Raw genomic sequence first — 18561 nt, 5'->3', positions numbered from 1 at the left:
AGTTTGTTTCAGTTGATAAATGTTATTAACCATGTTTTAATTCATTTAAATATTATCAAAATTTCGTACATATATTTTCAACAGTTTAGATTTTTACGTGCAACGCACGTACATTTTTCTGTATAGTACATAAATATTATAATATTTTATAAAATTAAAATGAAATATTTTTGCCTGAGTTGTGATTTGGTGATAAGAAATTCCATGAACGGTGGCTTTCCACTTTAATAATAAATTACCCAAATTCGAAGGACAGCCATGTGCATCACCAATCACGCCATTTTGCTAGCAAACGCTTTTTCCCCACACTACTCATAAAAATCAGATTTATTTCCAATAGACTTGTAATTTGTTTTCATTAAAAAGTATGTTGATCTTTTCTTTTTATTAAATCACATGTAAATTATTAAAATGGTTCGATGATATTTTTATTTTTTTTATGATGATGAAACTCGCAATCGGTGTCTTTCGATATGCATTGAGTAAATTCTGTGCGAAATACACGTCCGAGAAAATATTTGTAAGAAAAATTGAACTTCTTACTATTGATCCAACATTCACATACCACACCAACTCGTTATCCATTCTCGAGCGATGCAATGTTTTTTTATGTGATCTTTACATGTCTCCCATAACATAATGACGTAATTCAACAACACGTCCCATAAATGATCGATTTATATTTTAGAAAATAAAAATTCATCATTTTTTGAAGATGGTAGTTCTTTATTTTGATGTCATAATTTTTTTTAAAAAAATACTTCTCATAAATGTTCATAAAAATATCTAGAAGTCACACTCGCAACAATTGTAGACAAGACTCCATCAAATGGATGAATATGTTTATAAATATATTCCAGCTGGACACTTTGAATCAAAATCAAATCAAACAAAAAAATGAGAATATTAAAAGAAAATTCTAATTTGAAAAGATGTATGGTCAACATTTTAGGTGAGGCGACTAATCCCTACCCAGTAGCCTGCCGACTTACACTAGGAAAAAGACAGAAACTATACAGCTTGTTTAATTATCCATATCCAATTTCTTCAATGTATCCGGTTTTACATGTACATTGCACTTTGTAATAAATTAATACTCAAAAATCAAGAATCGAGGGGGAAAAATGGAAGAAATCAAATTCTGTGTGCAGCTTCATCTGAGCAAATATGTGCCCTCCCTATCAAGTTCCCTGAACAAATAATGTTATAAAGATCCATTTTTTGTACACAATAATCGAAATCTATTGTCACCGTGCCCCCTCCGTTTTCAACTTGCCCATCTCCATTTCTCTGGTTTGTTGGGCTTCACCGCTCGAGCTGGACGGATATAATCCGTATTCGCTAGTTGGATTGCTGTATTGGCCACTGCTTCCATAGTCTCCGCTAGCGAGTGCCAATTTCCTGAACTTTTTCATGTCATCGTTGTATTGGGTGGTGTCGTAATCCGAACTTCCATGAGAACTGTACATGGAGCTGTGCCCCGGTTTGATTCCTTCATTGAGATCGGATAGGGATAGGTCTCCTTCCAAAGCCCTTACCACCTGGTCAAATGGTGGAAGAGTTTTATACAATATAAAATATAATGAAAAGTGAAAGCAAAACGACACAATATGCTCAACCCGGAATATTAAAACCTTAAGTTAAACCATGAAAGAAATGTATCTTCACCTGGCTCATCCGAGGCCTGCGCTTAGCTGAGTGACGCACACAAGCAGCTGCACAAGCTACAATGCGAGCCATCTCGTTTTGATTATAATCCCTTTGCATCCGTGGATCAACGAGCGCATCAAAGTTTCCATCTTCCAGTGCTCGGGTGAGCAATGGTCTTGCCTGTATCACAAAAACCTTTCGGTTAATGTTCAAACGAACATGGATTTGGTTGAGGTCGAGAGCTGATGTAATATAGTTTTGGGAGTGAAAACTCACCCAGTCTACCAAACTATCATCCATGAAAGATTGACTGGTGTCAACCGGACGTCGTCCAGTGATCAATTCAAGAAGCATGATCCCAAAGGAAAATACATCGGACTTTTCAGTAAGCTTTCCAGAGCTAGCATACTCTGGAGCCAAATACCTGTATTATAGGTAAAAGTTAGCATAAACTATAAAGAACATCCAACCATAGCAACAAAGCAGCAATACGCTTCAGGTGCAGCAAGATTAAGTTTTAGAATTTAATAAGTCAAGAAAAATTTATAGCTAATGCACAATAATAAAGGCAATCATTGCACAAGCTTCCAAAAACGTTTAGTTAATACAAAAACTACAAGAAAAGAGCAAGAATGCCAAGATGTACTGATCAAGAATGCCAAGATGTACTGATCTGATAGACTAGTCACAACGACCAGCAAGAATGAGAAAAGGATTTGTTCATACCCAAAAGTTCCCATCACTCGTGTGGAGACGTGAGTATTCGCATCGGAAGAAAACTTAGCGAGACCAAAATCTGCAACCTGAGAGAACAAGTTGAACGATAAATTTTTAATTTAATATAAAATTGGATAATTCCTTATCAATCACTTGCCCTAGAGTACAATTTTTTGTACTAATATTTCAATCATGAATGTTAAATACTGTACCTTTGCTTCAAAGTTAAAATCCAAAAGAATATTGGAAGCCTTGATGTCTCTATGGATGATTTTTGGATGACCTATCAGAAATATATCGTCTTAGAATAATAAACTTTTAAAGAACAAAAAACGTATTCCATTATTCCATAAGTCGAATAATCCGTCTATAAGTGAAAACTTACAATCTTCATGAAGATAAGCAAGTCCTTTCGCAGCACCTAGAGCTATCTTCAATCGTGTGGGCCAATCCATTGTAGGTCTCCCGTTTCCTGAATGTAAAGATTTGCATGTTTTTCAATAACATGACAATTTATACCTTTAAACATAAAACCAAGACCAAGAAACATAAAAATGAAATGACAGCGCAGAAGAATTAGACACAATGGGACTATGCTATCAAGCAACGAGGCCAAAAATTTTCCATGTATTCTACGAACTCAAGCTTTTCCTAGCCAATAATATTCCAGCAATTAAGATAAGTACATCAGTTGAATAAAACTAACCATGTAAGTGAAATTCCAGGGTGTCATTTTGAACAAACTCATATACGAGCATTCTCTCCGACCCAGTGATGCAGTATCCAACCAATGAAACAAGATGCTTATGATGCACTCTGCTGATGATCTCAACTTCAGCCTGAAACTCGCGCTCCCCTTGTCCACTTCCAGCCTTTAACTGCTTAACTGCAACCTCTTTACCATTTGGCAGCACTCCCCGGTGCACATAACCAAAACCACCTTGCCCAAGAAGATTGGCGGTTGAGAATCCGTCCGTTGCCATTGACAACTCTTCATAAGTAAAAGTGCTTTTCGAAAACCCTAAAGACATTCCTGGTGAAGGCTGCGGAGCCAGAATTTCGGGGCCTGAATAATGGGAACCGGAACCTCCACTGCTGCTCATGTACCCTGCTGGCGGAGGAGGTGGTGGTGCACGTGCTGGTGATTGAGGTGGTCTCGTGAAACCAACCGGCGGTGGAGAATGTTTAGGTGGGATTGTGACAAAATGATCACCTGGTGCTGGTGCACTCTGCTGCCAATTGTGAATCGGGTTTCCATACGGCTCAGCTTTATCAAACACCAAAAATTATCAGAAATTAGCAAGTAAAAGTCATGCTTGTTAAAGGGTATGGAGATAAAATTAAACCACGCAGAAACTTGAAAATTTTATTCAAATTCAGCCATTAGCATTTTCTAGAACCTCAGACTTGAAGCTACCTGCAAAAGATTTCTCCTCTTCGGCAGCGACATACTAGTTGATAATTCGAATGAAATTTCAAAAATTTATGTGAAATTAATTACCTTTAGGCCCAAGGGGTGGTGGTGGAGGTACGTAGTAATCAGATTGTGGTCTTCTTCTCTTTTTCTTGCAGCAAATGAAAAGAAGAGTCAAAACCGCAAGTATTACAACGCCTCCAATAGCTATCCCAACAACCACTCCCGTCGATACCCCCGACGATGACCCACCATTGGAAGACGGCGCAGCCGGCGGGGATCTCGCCGTACCTCCCGATGGCGGAGGTGGAGAACTCCTACCTGATGGCACTGGCGGGGAGGGAGGGGAAGGCGGCGACGGAGGTGATCTTGATGGAGGAGGGGGTGTTGTCGGGGTGAGCGAAGGCAGCGGGGGGGCCGGAGACGTGTCGGATGCAGGCGGAGGAGGAGAAGTGGAGGGTGGTGGCGAACTGACCGGAGGAGATGGAGCGGGTGGGGGATTGGTGGCAGGTACAGGCGGGGGCGGGGAAACAGTGGCAGCGGGTGGTGGGGAGTTGACGGGAGGAGACGGAGCGGGTGGCGGCGAGGTGACTGGTTCAGGCGGAGGTGGAGAGAAGGTGGATGCCGGTGGAGGAGAGGTGGCATTGGTTGGTGGAGACGGCGGAGACACCGCCGGCGCAGGCGAAGACATTTTGTGAGGAGTGTAGAGAGAGATAGGTATTAGCTTGAGCTCCTCAGAGACGTGTAATGAATTAGTTATAAGGGTAGGAGAGAAAAATAGTCGTTAAGCGCGTCGTATTTTTTGGGGGTGTGACTGTCTTTTTCACACGCTAATTCAATCATTATTTTATTTTATTCAATTATATTACTATTTTGGAAAATTGTAGTTTTAATAAAATACACTTGCAATTAGGTCTCATTGTCGCGTAGGAATGTAGAGAAAGTCGAGTCGTCTTAATTCAATCTTTAACCATTTGGCTCAAAAATTAGAATTAAGGATTGGAAATCTTTTTTAAGTCGAATAAGCTTCTGTCTTTTGATTAGATTTTTTGTGAGACGGTCTCACGAATTTTTATCTGTGAGACAGGTCAACCCTACCGATATTCACAATAAAAAATAATATTTTTTTATGGATTACTCAAATAAGAGATCTGTCTCACAAAATATGACATGTGACTTACCCCTATCTTTTTACTCCGGAATTCGATAATTTAAAGCCCTTGAATTTCTAAGTATGAAATTTTAGAAGCTCGACTCATTTACATTTTCGGATGACTCGTATGCATATCAATTTGATCGATCGGCCGCGGATTTTATAACTGAATATGATTCGAATTAAAATGAATGCAAGAATATGTCAATATAGCCAGTTGTGTCGGAGGTTAATAAACATGTTCTTAGCGAAAATCTTTCGACAAATAATTTTATTGCTAAAAACATGTGATAAATAATTTTCCCTCTAAATTTTGTTTTGCTAATTGTAAAATTTAATTATGATACTCACGGGAAATTTAGGGTCCGATCCACGCAAGCGTCACTAATCCAGACACGGGCTTCAAAATTACCCTGGGCCTGAAATCACAAATAAAACCGTTAGGAGGGGGCCAGGAGGGTGTCCCGGCGTAGCCCCTCCGACGCTCAAGTCAGAGACTGAGGATATATGGGGGGAGCAGCTAAGGGCGCTGCTGAAAACAATATAGTGAATCCAATAATCATACGCTCCAACCTGGTATTTATAGGAGAATACCTGGGCTTGTCATGGGCCATTCACCTGTGGGCCTTAATGATGGGCCGGATCTTGATGGGTTCATCCCTGGGTATCACCAGTCTCCCCCTCCCGAGTCGAACTGAATCGTAGGTTCAAAGTTCGATTGATTGCGTTGTTCTCGGTTTACAACACGTGAGTTGTGCATTTTCTTCCAGCCCTCCGTCAGTCTCCAAAAAGTTGGAAACAAATCAAATATCAATCCTAGCACCGCTTGATCATCACCTCGCCGCCTGCACGCCAGCCCCAACAGCGTGCGTCCGCCCTTGCGCGCCTCGCCCCCTCGCGCGCTCGCCCGGCGCCCTCGCCCCGCGCGGCCGCACAGCTCCCGCGCGCCACTCCCTCACCGCGTCCGGCGCCCTGCCGAAGCACTCGCCCCCTCGCGCACCACGCTCGCCTGCTCGCCTGGGCGCCGGCTCGCCCGCGTGCCACAGGCTCGCCCTCAAGCCCTCGGCCATGCCTTCGCCCTAGCGCCTGCTCGCCAGCACCACGCCATGCCACGCCACGCCAGCTCGCCCCTAGCCCCTCGCCTGCCGCTCTCGCCCTCGCCCGTCGAGCGTCTGCTCGCCGCGCGCCGGAGCGCCACACGCCAGCTCGCCCGCGCCCGGCAGTTCGCCCGGCACTCCGGCTCACCCGAGCGCCTGCTCGCCCCCGCCACGCCACGCCAGCTCGCCGAGAGCCTGCCCGCCCGCCACTCGCTTGCCCTCGCGCCACAGGCTCGCCCTCAAGCCTTCGGCCACGCCTTCGCCTCGTCCAATACGTTGAGAAATTTGATATATTCTCTTGCGAATGATTGTGTGATTTCTGAAAAAATTATGGGGGCGTAAACATCTTTTGTTATCGACTAACCAAATAAAATTATGGGGGCGTAAACATCTTTCTGCTCCCCGTAAACATCTTTTGTTATCGACTAACCAAATAAATTTTTCTCTTCCCAAACTCTGCTCATCTGCTAGGCGATGCCTTAGCAGGAAAATAAAAACTCAACATCTCCACCCTCTAACTCCTCTGCTAGGTGACACCTTAGCAGGAAAAATAAATTTAATTCTCCTCATCCACTCTTCTCCTCTGCTAGGCGATGCCTTAGCAGGAAAATAACATTTTTCTCCTCCCAAACTCTGCTCCTCTGCTAGGTGATGCCTTAGCAGGAAAATAAAAATTCACTATCCCCACCCTCTAGCTCCTCTGCGAAGCCGGGTCTTAGCAGGAAAATAAAATTCAACTCCTCCATCTAACTCCTCTGCTAGGTGATACCTTAGCAGGAAAATTTAAATTCAACACCTCCACCCTCTAACTCCTCTGCTAGGTCGGGCCCTAGCAGGAAAATAAAATTCAACTCCTCCATCTAACTCCTCTGCTAGGTGATACCTTAGCAGGAAAATAAAATCAACACCTCCATCCTCTAACTCCTCTGCTAGGCGATGCCTTAGCAGGAAAATAGCCCACTCTCTAACTCCTCTGCTAGGCGATGCCTTAGCAGGAAAATAAATATTCTACACCTCACCCTCTTCTCCTCTGCTAGGCGATGCCTTAGCAAGAAAAATTTAACTTTTCTCCCCCCCACTCTTTTCCTCTACTAGGCGCAGCCTAAGTAGAAAAAATAAAATTCATATAATCCTCATAATACAAGAACAACCACGAACTTAATATAAGAACTTGGCTTTATTAAATATCAACTGATAACGTAAGACAAATTCAGGAACGAAATACATCAAAAATGAAGTATAATATTCTCTAAAGTGGTAAGCGTTCTCGTGACTCTTTAGAGCCTTACCCAGCGCATTCTCCAACTTTCCTCTCTGCTCGTCTTGTACCTCCACAGGACAAAGTTACCCACATATAAGCTTCTCCGAATGACTCTACAACTGCAAGACTGAGCTCAAGCTTCCATGCGAATGCTCGTGACTTCTCGTTTTTTCTTCCGTCATGATTCTTTCATAACAACGACGTGCGACTTTTTGGTCCCCGCACAGGACTCCAACTCCTTTTCCCACATGAAACTTAAGCTTCTGATGATAACTGGAAGCTACTGCTCTAAAATCCTTTAGGGCTGGTCGTCCTACAATTCCATTATACGCTGACGGGGTATCTACTACAGTGAAGGCTATCATCTTTGTTACCCGCCGAGAATCAGTCCCCAAGGATAGGGGAAGAACAATCTGACCCAAAGGCAAGATGACGTGTTCTGCAAACCCATACAACGGGGTGGATACCGGCTCAAACTCAAATCATCCCATCTTCATTTGATCCAACGTGCTCTTGAACAAGACGTTCACGGAGCTTCCATTATCAATAAATATTCTCGCCACATCATAATTGGCAATGGTAGTCGTTACCACCAAGGCATCGTTATGTAGAGTCACAACGCCTCGGAGGTCTTCCGGCCCAAAGCTGATGACGGGGTCTTGTGGTAAGTCTGCACCCCTAGATATCTCAAAGTTCTCCAACCTTCTCCCATGTGCCTTCCGAGCTCGCCAAGAGTCTCCATCAGTAGCACCCCGCGAGATCATATGAATCATTCCTCTCGTAGGGTGGTTATCCTCATTCATTCCCCTCTTCGGTTCGACGAGCTCCTGAGGGACATCTTGACATCGACCTTCCCCTCTCTGCTCCCCGATCCTCTGATTTATCCATGGAGGGCCTGGACCACGCCTAGGGGGCGAGCGAGACCTTTGTCGACTCCTTAATGAGGATCCTTCTCGTCTATCCCTTGAAGACAATCTAGCACTGTACCCAACCCTTCGCGACTTCTCCCACCTCCCCGCGGGCTCCCTCACCTCCATCACCTCGTCCCGACTCCTATCTAGGGGAACATGGGATGAGAATTGTCTTATACTGCTAGTTCTGTCTTCCTCTCTTTCCCCCGCACCCCTCTTCTTTCCTCCTTTCTCCGCTCCCTCAACTCTACTTCCTCCGGGCCGGCTCTCCATCCTTCTGTACCGTTGGGCATCTTCCAAGTTTACATATTTCTCAGCTTGAGCCAACAGATTATCATAGCTCAACGGAGGCTTCTTGACCAGCGACTTGAAAAACTCCCCTCCCCTCAGTCCTTGTGTGAAGGCACTTATCATGATGTCAGGGGTAGCCGCTGGTATTTCCAGCGCTGCACTGTTGAAACGCTGGACAAATTCTCGCAAAGTTTCATTCTCTTGCTGTTTCATCACGAACATGCTCAAATAATTTTTCTGGTGCCTCTTGCTGCTAGCAAATCGGTGCAAGAAGGCAGCTGAGAAGTCCTTAAAAGAACGTATAGAGCTGGGCTGCAAAGTGTTAAACCACTGCTGTGCTGACCTCACCAACGTGCCCAGAAACACCTTGCACCTGACTCCATCCGAATATTGGTGCAACAGAGCCGCATTCTCAAACCTCCCCAAGTGTTCCTCGGGGTCAGTATGTCCATCGTACTCTCCCACATTCGACTGTCGAAAATTCGGAGGAAGCCCTTCTTCTAAAATGGTTAGTGAAAAGGGACTTCCTCTCTTGGGCCGGCGCTCTGCTTCCCACCTGTTGTCTCAACATCCGTATTTCCTTCCACATCTCTCCAATCTCTGCATTTCCTTCGCTTGGGAGGGGCTGGGTCTCTTCAATTCTGCTCTGCTGGCCCTCAACATTTTCCTCTCGGTCCTGGCGAGTGGCCTGCTCTTCAATGAACACAGATTCTTGGTTCCTCCTCATAGCCTCATCAACTGTCCGAGTGATAAATTGACCCAACTGCTCCAGGGTCAAGTTCCCCACATTTTCATTAGGACGGGGTTGCTCGACCCTGGTCTCTTGACGAGGTTGTTCAGTTCTTGTCTGCTGATGGGGTTGTTCCTGCCTCGCCTCAGCATGAGACTGTTCGGGTCCCCTCTGAGGACGCGATGACGCTGAGTTAACTCTTCTACTCCCTCGCCTCCCTACCATCTCTACGTCTCAACTCAGATATTCCCACAGACGGCGCCAAGTGATACTCACGGGAAATTTAGGGTCCGATCCACGCAAGCGTCACTAATCCAGACACGGGCTTCAAAATTACCCTGGGCCTGAAATCACAAATAAGACCGTTAGGAGGGGGCCAGGAGGGTGTCCCGGCGTAGCCCCTCCGACGCTCAAGTCAGAGACTGAGGATATATGGGGGGAGCAGCTAAGGGCGCTGCTGAAAACAATATAGTGAATCCAATAATCATACGCTCCAACCTGGTATTTATAGGAGAATACATGGGCTTGTCATGGGCCATTCACCTGTGGGCCTTAATGATGGGCCGAGAATTTGGGCCGGATCTTGATGGATTCATCCCTGGGTATCAAATTAAGTTTGTCTAATTTTTGTGTGTGATCGCACATCTACTCACATTAAACACATAAATTATACAAAAAAAATAATAAAACATACAATATAATATAAAATCGATATAATTAATTATATTATAGCCTTTTATAGATTTGAGTCAAATAATTTCGATATTGAATTATCAGGTCTCCCACAACACAATCTCACATGTTTTTATTATTGAGTCAGATCAATTTTGTCAATATTTGTGAGATGAGTCAACACTGTCCATATTTACAATAATTTTGACATAAAAAAATAATATTTTACATTAATAACTCAGATAAAATAAATATATTACAAAATTGACTCGCACATGAGTTTTTGTGATATTGAATATTGTTCTCTTTAGTATTTTCATAAAAAATGGAATAAAAACCACTGAATTAACAAAAGCTATCTAAATCAAACTTGTGATTTTTTTAAAAAATAAAGCTAAAATTTTCTGGTTACTGAACATAATTTTTTTAACAAAAATTTGTGTGAGATGGTCTCACGGGTCGTATTTTGTAAGACAGATCTCTTATTTGGGTCATCCATGAAAAAGTATTACTTTTTATGCTAAGAATATTAATTTTTATTGTGAATATCGGTAGGATTGACCCGTTCTCTTTTTCACAAATAAAAATTTATGAGACCGTCTCACAGAAAGACCTGATCTTTTTTTAATATTCCACTGTCGTTATTTTGCTACGATACGCTACAGTTTAAGCTCATTGAATAACGCTTTAGATAAATGAGCCGACCCAAGGAAGAAATTCATATACATCCAATTGCTCCTCCCTATCTGGAACTCCGCTGTTCGCAAGCACACCACTTAAGAGGTTTGGATTCGTCATAGCATCGTAAAAGCTCGGGGGTCATATTGAAGGTTATATGTTTTTTTTCAAAAAATTGATGCTTTATTGATTTACTTGTCATGTTCTCTGAAATCTGTTAATTTCCTTCAGTCCTGGTAATTTTTCGTGAAAAAAAAAAGATGTGGATGTTTCAGTAAATTAAACTTAATAAGATGAAATCAAATAAATCGTAGTATGATATTGGAACTTAGAATTGGTTAATTATTGCATGGATGGACCAAATGCACGAGCTAAAAGCTCGTAATCTCTGTACCAAAGGGGAATGCTCCATTGTTATATATATATATATATATTTTAGGAAGTATAATGTATTTCAGTGATACAAATAGTTTTTCTTTGCATTCGATGGTGTTTGATTAAGTCATCAGATTTCTTTTGTAATTGGAAATTTTTGTTGCAGTGATGCTTGAGAGCGTATAGCTTGGGCATACAGCCAAAAGCGGCCTTCTTTAGAGATATCTTTTTTTTCCCCGTGTGTGGCTCTAGCAAAATGTACATAGCGAATATGCTGCTTGAAGGTCTGAAGAAGTAACTATGGATTGAATCCATGTGAATTGTCTCGCATGATAAAAGAAAAAAATGAAGTTGGTAAATTTGAAGAATGTTCAGTGAACTAAATGGTGATGCCTTTTAGTAGAATGGATCGGGTTTCCTTTGAAATCTGCTCAAATGCTCAAAGACAGGTTACTTCTTAGTCTTGTCATCCATGCCGCCTCCTCTAATTCCCACGAGGCATTAATATTTCTTGTTATGAACCTGAACATAAAATGCTTCCCAGGTTTTATGCTTTGGAGCAGATCCTCCACTGTCGTCTTTATCCCAGAATAACTGTGTTTCTTCTTACCTGAAACCTCAAAAGTCCTGCATTTATTATGAGAAGGCAAGGAATAAATTGGTTTTATTTCATGTGTAAAGCCTTTTTGCACACACACATGCATACATATATATTGTCTATGTCTTAAATTTTTCTTCGTTTTTAACTCAAAAGTTCTAAATATGCATAGCTAAGGGAAGTCCCAGCTCTGAAATACCACTGTTGTCAAAGTAGCCGACCCATAAGTAAATCCTGTGCTACCGAGAAGTAAGTGAATTGTGTTGATTGAAAGTATCATATAATTTATATTTTTTCCTTGATTTGAAATATATGCTCTGCAAATACATGCTTAACTTCCTTTATTAAAATGACTCGCCTTTTCTATGAGTTGGCTGGGGAATGCGAGCATGCTCATGCAGAGTTACTTCTATTCATTTTATCTTTTAACAATTCACATGGTATTTATTTTCATTATTCTTTTTAAAAAAATATTACGAAATATTCCTTGAGAACGAGTGCAGGAAAATAATTCAGAAGACAAGAAAGAAGGAGCAACACTTGTGGCGTAAGAGAGATTCAGCTGGTTCAGGACAAAAGGCACTGAATCTTGTTAGAATTGTATGTGTAATTAGCTTTTCACTGTTTGGTTCTTCTATATAAGTCAGCGTGAGCATAGAAGTTGATATTTAGTTGCATGGTGTAATATTTTAATATTGAAACTGATTCGATTAATTTAGTAGATTTCTGGACTACCAAGCGAGAAGGAGCAAGTATACAGTTCCCTTGATAAATGGATAGCATGGGAGACTGAATTTCCTTTAGTTGCTGCAGCAAAGGCTTTAAAAATCTTAAGGAAAAGGAATCAGTGGCAGCGAGTTATTCAAGTATGACACATTCAATCAGCCATTTGAGTTTTGTATCCTGTGTGGATTTTCTTAAAAAGTTGGAACTTTTTCCTTACGAAATGTGGCTACAAACTTTGTTGCAGACAGTTGTACTTCCTGTGATGAATCTTGGACGTCAATTCTTGTGTTGCATTTAACTCTATCCATCCACTAGTATTCAGCTTCATTTTTCATTGGCCGCTTTAATATATTGGAGCATCTCAATTTTATAGCTGATATTCGAGTTATTTATTGTCATGCCATACCCCAGGGCTGTGGGGTGGTAATTTGTATAAGTAAGACTGTGCACGATGATTTATGTTATCAACTATTTCATCTTTGTACTCATTCTTTGAAATTGACTAAATTACTGGAAGCTTCTATTGTACACTCTGATAAACTCATTCACATTGTCGCAACATTCTGGTGTGGGATTATATGTTGATTTATACTAGTATCTCGGTGATCAATTATCTTGTATTGACTTTTCACTCTTTAGTGACTTTTATGCTTCACTGATAATGCTATCTGGATCAGGTGGCCAAGTGGATGTTAAGCAAAGGGCAAGGAGCCACATTTGCTACCTATGATTGCCTTTTACTGGCATTTGACATGGATGGAAGGCCAGACGAGGCAGCGACATTATGGAACATGATTTTGCATGCGCATGATCGCTCTATATCAAAGATGCTTTTTTCGAGAATGATATCCTTGTATGATCATCATAACATGCCCAACATGATTACAGAGGTGATTGTTTTCCTTGATTTTGATTTAACGAGTTCCTATTGCATCGGCTGCTATTTCCTCTCTGAGGCGTTTATTTGCATGTAGTTCGTGATTATCTTTTTGTATTTTCTTGATGAGTTTTACAATCATTTGTTGATTTCTTTCTCCGATCGTGCGAGATCAGGTGTTTGCTGATATGGAGGAGTTAGGCGTTAGGCCGGATGAAGATACGGTGAGAAGAGTTGCACGAGCCTTCAGGGCCTTAGACCAGAAGGACAAGCAGAGACTGGTAATAGGAAAATACGGAAGTAAATGGAAGTACATTTACTTCAAGGGGGAAAGGGTTCGGGTGAGAGCATGTTCAGCTGATGAAATTAGCTGTTTGGACTCGGGCGAAATTGACTCTGAACATGCACAGAATTGAGCCAAGGAAGAAAAATCTCGCTGTTCTTTCTACACAAAATACACTCGGTTTGAGCTATGTTTGATGTATTTCCCATCTGGTGTAAATTTTAGTTATATGCTTCATTCATCGGATCTTATTTTCGGAAAACATGTACTGCAAAACACAATCGTTTCAGTGAACGAGCAAGCAAATTCATACAGATTAGAAGAAAGAGTAAGCAAACCCTTCCACAGCCTTTATATATATATCATTCTGAATGAATTGTGCTCCTCAGACAATAAACATATCGATATGTGATAAAAATAATGAGAAAATATACAGATTACAGACAAGAATTGCAGGATGAACGATGCAAATAATTGTTAAAATGAATAATTATATGCAAATTGAGAATGCTAGAAATTAGTTTTGTTTCTGTTGTTTCTGCCTATCGGTTTTCAACTTTTGAGGAAACGACTCCGTTGCATTTGCAGAGATTTTCTTCTCCGAGAATATGGGCAGCAGAAACGTTTGTGTAGCAATCAGGTCCCAGGAAATGTGCAATCTGTACTCGATAAAATTATGAACGCGCAAACTACTGAGAGTGAAACGACGGAAACCCAAGTGTTTTCTGTGTACATCTCCATGGCGTCGGTGAAAGAAATACGGGTACGACTCTCGGCCCAGTTACGAAGTCTATCTGCTTCTGCAGCATAGAGAGCTCGTCCCTGAAATAAGTAAACATTCAGCATAATTAGAATTTCATGGATTTCTAATATCAGATTGAGGAAATGATTTCCCAAGACTAAATATACAAAACAAGCTCTTATGAAGATGAAATACGAAACAATACACCATGGTTTCAATTAATCTAGACCATGAAGAAGCACTGGTTACCTGATCATCGAACCAACGGCCACGTCGCACCCAGGCCGTGACCAGAGCAAGTAATATTCTTGGAGGAGTCAAATAGTTAATCGCTTTGCCACTTCCCTTTACGACACGCATTCGCGGAACTAAAGTTCTAGCAACTGTCTCGGGAAGCTCACAGATTATGTTAAACATCTGCTTGTTCTGAATACTCGAACCACTGGCATAAATACGAGAATTAGCTTTTCTTAACAGAGACGAGAACCAAAAAAAAACCCAGCTTATGAGAGAAATGATTAATATCTCCAACACTGCTTCTCCAGACATAGCAAAATCTAACAATTTACAAAGCCCGAATCATATAAGATCGAATAGGACCATTTCTATGCACAGATTTGAGAGAGAGTTGAAAAACACCAGGGATTTTCAGTCGTTCCAAATTATGTTACCACCAACACAAGATTTCCACACATCCCATGTCACTGACTTGAAAGCTAGAAGGCTCGTATAAGATTAACAAGACCATTGTTTGCACAGATTTGAAGAGAGCTGAAAATTACAAAGGATTTTCAGTCGTTCAAAGTGGTGCCACACCAACACGAATTCTACACATCCCATGTCACTCACTTAATTGTAAGCTAGTTGACATTTGCCACCAGGGGCGGATGCAAAACTTCAAGAAAGGGGGAGCAAGAATTGTAAGGGAAGGACTGAAAATCATTTGAAATGAGATCTTCCACCACCACCCCTGCTGGATTACGATTTGGTGTGCAGCATAGAGCACTGAATTTACCTTAATAGCAAATCTGTGAGGACCATGCCTGGGGAGGCTGTGTGAACTCCAACTTTTGATCTCCTCGACTCCTTTAGAAGCGAGGACTGAAGCTGCCTAAGACCACATTTTGTCGATCCATAACTATATTCCCATGAAATGAAAAGAATTCATAGTCAGAAAGTTGGTATTAACTTTCTAAACAAGATAGATCTCTCATTGACCAGAATTGATGTTATCATTTCGAATTTAGAAAAACACCAACCAAATACTGAACTTACACAGCAGTCAGTGGGGTACTTGATCCGCCCGACCCTGCACCGTCCATATTAAACACTTGACCACCATTGCTTTGGGTGCTCATGATCCGCATGGCTTCACGAGTGCAGAGTATTGATCCAACCAAGTTTGTGGAAACAATCTGTCAAAATTTTGTGGAATATACTTAATGTCATCGGCAACAAAATAGATATAATGATCCAACAAACTAGTTCCCCTAACTATGGAGGACGACCTATTCCATTCGTAGCGCAAAAAGTTCAGTTCATTTCATTCGAAGGCAAAGGAAAACCTGTTGAATGTCATCATCACTGAACTGCATCAGTGGCCTGAAACCCTTGTTTGTCCCAGCATTATTCACCTGTCGAAGAAAAATGTAAGTACCAACCAAAATTTAACAACCGATGGGTACGGTACACTATAATGGCCTTTTAATGCTCAGAATGTTACAAAATTCATAAAAGCAAATCCTGATGATGATAGCTTGAATGCAGGTTATTCCTGTATTACCTCGAAGACCAGATACAAAATAGAGCTGAACCGGAAACCATAAATGACTTATAAAATTGCTTACCCAGATATCAACAAAACCAAGTTCATTGACAGCAAAATTTGCCAACTTTTTAACATCTTCTGGGTTAGAGACATCACATGGGATTCCCACTACTTTTGCATGTCGTAAACGTTTTCTCGATGAAGAACCAGTGGCAATCATGACTTGATTCAGATTCTCTGCTAGTTCTTTGATTGTCTCATTGACAGATTCAGGGCTGCCTCCAGCAGAACCGAAAAATAAATAAAATGTAACACAGAAGGAAAGAGAACCAAACATAAGTTCTCACCATATTAATTTAAAACTCACCTGCGTGATGTAATGACAACCTTGTCACCTGAAAGTAAAAACTCACGAGCCAAAGCTTTTCCTAGCCCTCGTGTGCTGTATCATCAACAAAATTTATGCATGAAATCATACTCATGTTAGTGTAATTTTTTTTGTTTCAGTGAAATAAACTAGTGATCTACTTTTCGCACGCAAAGAGAACTTGCAATGATTTGTTCGCTTCTTTTTTTGAAAGCCAATCTCGATGACTGACTTTTATTGTTCACTTCTTTTTTTTATCAGCCATTTGAAAATTTCATCCTAGAATAACTCTTTTCAAATAATTAATTAATAAATAAATATAAAATGTACAAGATAACACATCCTTCCAACCAATCTTGCGAAACAACATATTGACAACCCAATATAGATCTCGCCATCTCGGTACGAATAAGCCATATAATTTCCATTTACGCTAAATAGTTTTCGTCCAATCAATAAACCAGTAAATACTGTTTTTGAGATCTTTATTCAGATATGTCCAAACTCCACTCATAATTTGGCATTCTCTCACAAATTTATTGATGGTTAAATCTGGCAGTAACCATGGTTAACTAGATTGGAGCATGCCACGCAAAATATGGACCGGAAACTATAAACCCTTGAACTTCGTGGTAGCTCCATGCATCAACAAGTGTCACCAGGCACCACAATGTATGCTCGTGAAACTCACTATATGTTTTCGACTGGATTTAATTCAAGTACGTAATGAAATTCCAACAATAACTTTGAAGCGACAAAATGTTCATTATGCAACATTTCAAACTTCTAGGAGCAATGAAAATTATATCACATGCATACATTGCGTTACAAAAACCATACCTTCCAGTGATGACAACATTGCGTGGACCACAACGACTAACTTCCTCCAACACCATATTGGAACCAATCATAGTCCCAATCACAATTCCTCCTAACCAGCTATACCATATCAATGCATTCATTTGATCATCTCCACCTTCACAAAATTTTCAAGAAACCCGATTCAAAATCAATTACTTAATACAAATAAATTTTTTTAAAAAAATTGCAGTGTTTCATATCAGTGCACATGGTATGCAAAAGCTAACCTGACAACTGGAATCCAGTCAGCAGTATAACCCCAGTGCTTAACATGGTCACTATATATCTTCCCATGTGAATAGATAGCTATCGAAAAAGAAGGGAAATTATAAGTGCTTTCTTGTATGTTGGCACAATCACATAACTTCATAGCTTTAATTTTAATGAAACATGAATATGATTAAATCAAGAAAAGCTCAACTTATGAATCTGTTAATTTCATAAAACAGATTACCGCATTCTCCTCCAACTATAGAGCTCTAGTATTAAAAAAATTTAATCTTGCTGTCACACCTAATCATATTTTTTGGTTAAAAAGCAACTAGAAATTAGTATTTCTATAAAATCACACGCAAACGTCTAAAAAATAATGAACTTACGGAAAACAACTTCTCCTCCAACTCGACCAATTCTTCTCTAAACCTGCTTTTTGACAGCAAACTAGGCTTGGAAACTCTCCAGACAGCATTCCTAATTGCATCCACCCATTTGTTCACACTCTTTCTCGATCCAAAACTATTACACTCCTGCAATTTTCCAAAACTTTCTTCACTTTTCTCATGCTTCTCTTTCACTCGAAATCTATTTTCAGACCTGAAAGACCTGCACGGCATGACCCAAATCCTTCCCCTTCCCTTTACACAAACTTGGTCCCACATGAGACAACCACGGCGTAAACACAACCGTGTCGGCGGTGGTTGGCCACAGTGGAGGTGGCAATCTAGTGATGGAAGGTGCATCTTTGCCACCACAGCCATTATGGATAACAAGCCTCACTTTATGCGTGTATCTCGCCTTTTATCCCGCAAAGTTTTTTCATAAACCAAGGATGTTTGTGTTCATAAACAAAAAAGTGCTCCAATTTATTGGGATTTCTCTTGGTATTAGCAAAATATCTAGCTACGGCAAAGATTTGGTACAAAGTTCGGTAATGGAGTGAAAAGTAAGTGTGATGGCCACACACGCCACTGCTCAAACCTCATCTGGACTCGCTATAAACAGTAAGGACGTGGCCATTTTTTGTTTGTTTTCCTTTTCTTTCTTTTTTTTGGAAGATTTATCTAAATATAGAGCTACATATCCACATTCAAAAAATAATTAAAATGATAAAATTATTTTAAATTTATTTTTAAAATATTTTCGAATAAAATGTGGGAATATTTTTGTATTT

At 40.7% G+C, this 18561-nt stretch overlaps 3 protein-coding genes across 3 annotated transcripts; 1 reads left to right on the top strand and 2 right to left on the bottom strand.

Annotated features, from left to right (window-relative positions):
- Positions 1 to 1000: 1000 nt before the first annotated feature.
- On the bottom strand, positions 1001 to 4527 carry LOC142551984 (proline-rich receptor-like protein kinase PERK15). Its single transcript, XM_075661538.1, has 8 exons — positions 3869 to 4527; positions 3074 to 3634; positions 2753 to 2839; positions 2580 to 2650; positions 2377 to 2453; positions 1927 to 2074; positions 1669 to 1830; positions 1001 to 1541 (listed from the first exon to the last, which is right to left on the bottom strand). The coding sequence occupies exons 1-8, from the start codon at positions 4470 to 4472 to the stop codon at positions 1248 to 1250; spliced, it is 2004 nt and encodes a 667-aa protein (XP_075517653.1). The 5' UTR covers positions 4473 to 4527; the 3' UTR covers positions 1001 to 1247.
- Positions 4528 to 10567: 6040 nt separating this feature from the next.
- LOC142551981 (pentatricopeptide repeat-containing protein At4g18975, chloroplastic) lies at positions 10568 to 13755 on the top strand. The gene is made up of 8 exons (XM_075661535.1): positions 10568 to 10726; positions 11116 to 11398; positions 11494 to 11595; positions 11720 to 11796; positions 12051 to 12147; positions 12270 to 12413; positions 12951 to 13163; positions 13327 to 13755. Exons 2-8 carry the CDS (start codon positions 11333 to 11335, stop codon positions 13564 to 13566), a joined length of 939 nt encoding a protein of 312 aa, XP_075517650.1. The 5' UTR covers positions 10568 to 10726; positions 11116 to 11332; the 3' UTR covers positions 13567 to 13755.
- Positions 13756 to 13762: 7 nt separating this feature from the next.
- Positions 13763 to 18364, bottom strand: LOC142551980 (putative chlorophyll(ide) b reductase NYC1, chloroplastic). The gene is made up of 10 exons (XM_075661533.1): positions 17771 to 18364; positions 17399 to 17477; positions 17151 to 17286; positions 16311 to 16385; positions 16023 to 16218; positions 15741 to 15809; positions 15451 to 15590; positions 15191 to 15313; positions 14425 to 14617; positions 13763 to 14255 (listed from the first exon to the last, which is right to left on the bottom strand). Exons 1-10 carry the CDS (start codon positions 18146 to 18148, stop codon positions 14070 to 14072), a joined length of 1575 nt encoding a protein of 524 aa, XP_075517648.1. The 5' UTR covers positions 18149 to 18364; the 3' UTR covers positions 13763 to 14069.
- Between the last annotated feature and the right edge of the window lie 197 nt (positions 18365 to 18561).

This window comes from Primulina tabacum, chromosome 7, assembly GCF_025594145.1.
Source record: "Primulina tabacum isolate GXHZ01 chromosome 7, ASM2559414v2, whole genome shotgun sequence".
NCBI lineage: Eukaryota > Viridiplantae > Streptophyta > Magnoliopsida > Lamiales > Gesneriaceae > Primulina > Primulina tabacum.
The sequence above is the reverse complement of the archived record's forward strand: the minus strand, read 5'-3'. Positions and strand labels throughout refer to the sequence as shown.

Bases quoted from the DNA above. Each gene is read 5' to 3' on its own strand.
- LOC142551984 (XM_075661538.1), bottom strand. From the start codon at position 4,472: ATGTCTTCGCCTGCGCCGGCGGTGTCTCCGCCGTCTCCACCAACCAAT. The intron at 2,651-2,752 runs GTAAGTTTTCAC...TATTTCTGATAG, and splicing joins TGCTTATCTTCATGAAGATT to GTCATCCAAAAATCATCCAT. The intron at 1,831-1,926 runs GTGAGTTTTCAC...TTTGTGATACAG, and splicing joins ATGATAGTTTGGTAGACTGG to GCAAGACCATTGCTCACCCG.
- LOC142551981 (XM_075661535.1), top strand. From the start codon at position 11,333: ATGGTGATGCCTTTTAGTAGAATGGATCGGGTTTCCTTTGAAATCTGC. The intron at 12,414-12,950 runs GTATGACACATT...TATCTGGATCAG, and splicing joins AGTGGCAGCGAGTTATTCAA to GTGGCCAAGTGGATGTTAAG. The intron at 13,164-13,326 runs GTGATTGTTTTC...GTGCGAGATCAG, and splicing joins TGCCCAACATGATTACAGAG to GTGTTTGCTGATATGGAGGA.
- LOC142551980 (XM_075661533.1), bottom strand. From the start codon at position 18,148: ATGGCTGTGGTGGCAAAGATGCACCTTCCATCACTAGATTGCCACCTC. The intron at 17,478-17,770 runs GTAAGTTCATTA...CTTTTTCGATAG, and splicing joins TGGAGGAGAAGTTGTTTTCC to CTATCTATTCACATGGGAAG. The intron at 15,810-16,022 runs GTAAGCAATTTT...TTTCTTCGACAG, and splicing joins TTGGTTTTGTTGATATCTGG to GTGAATAATGCTGGGACAAA.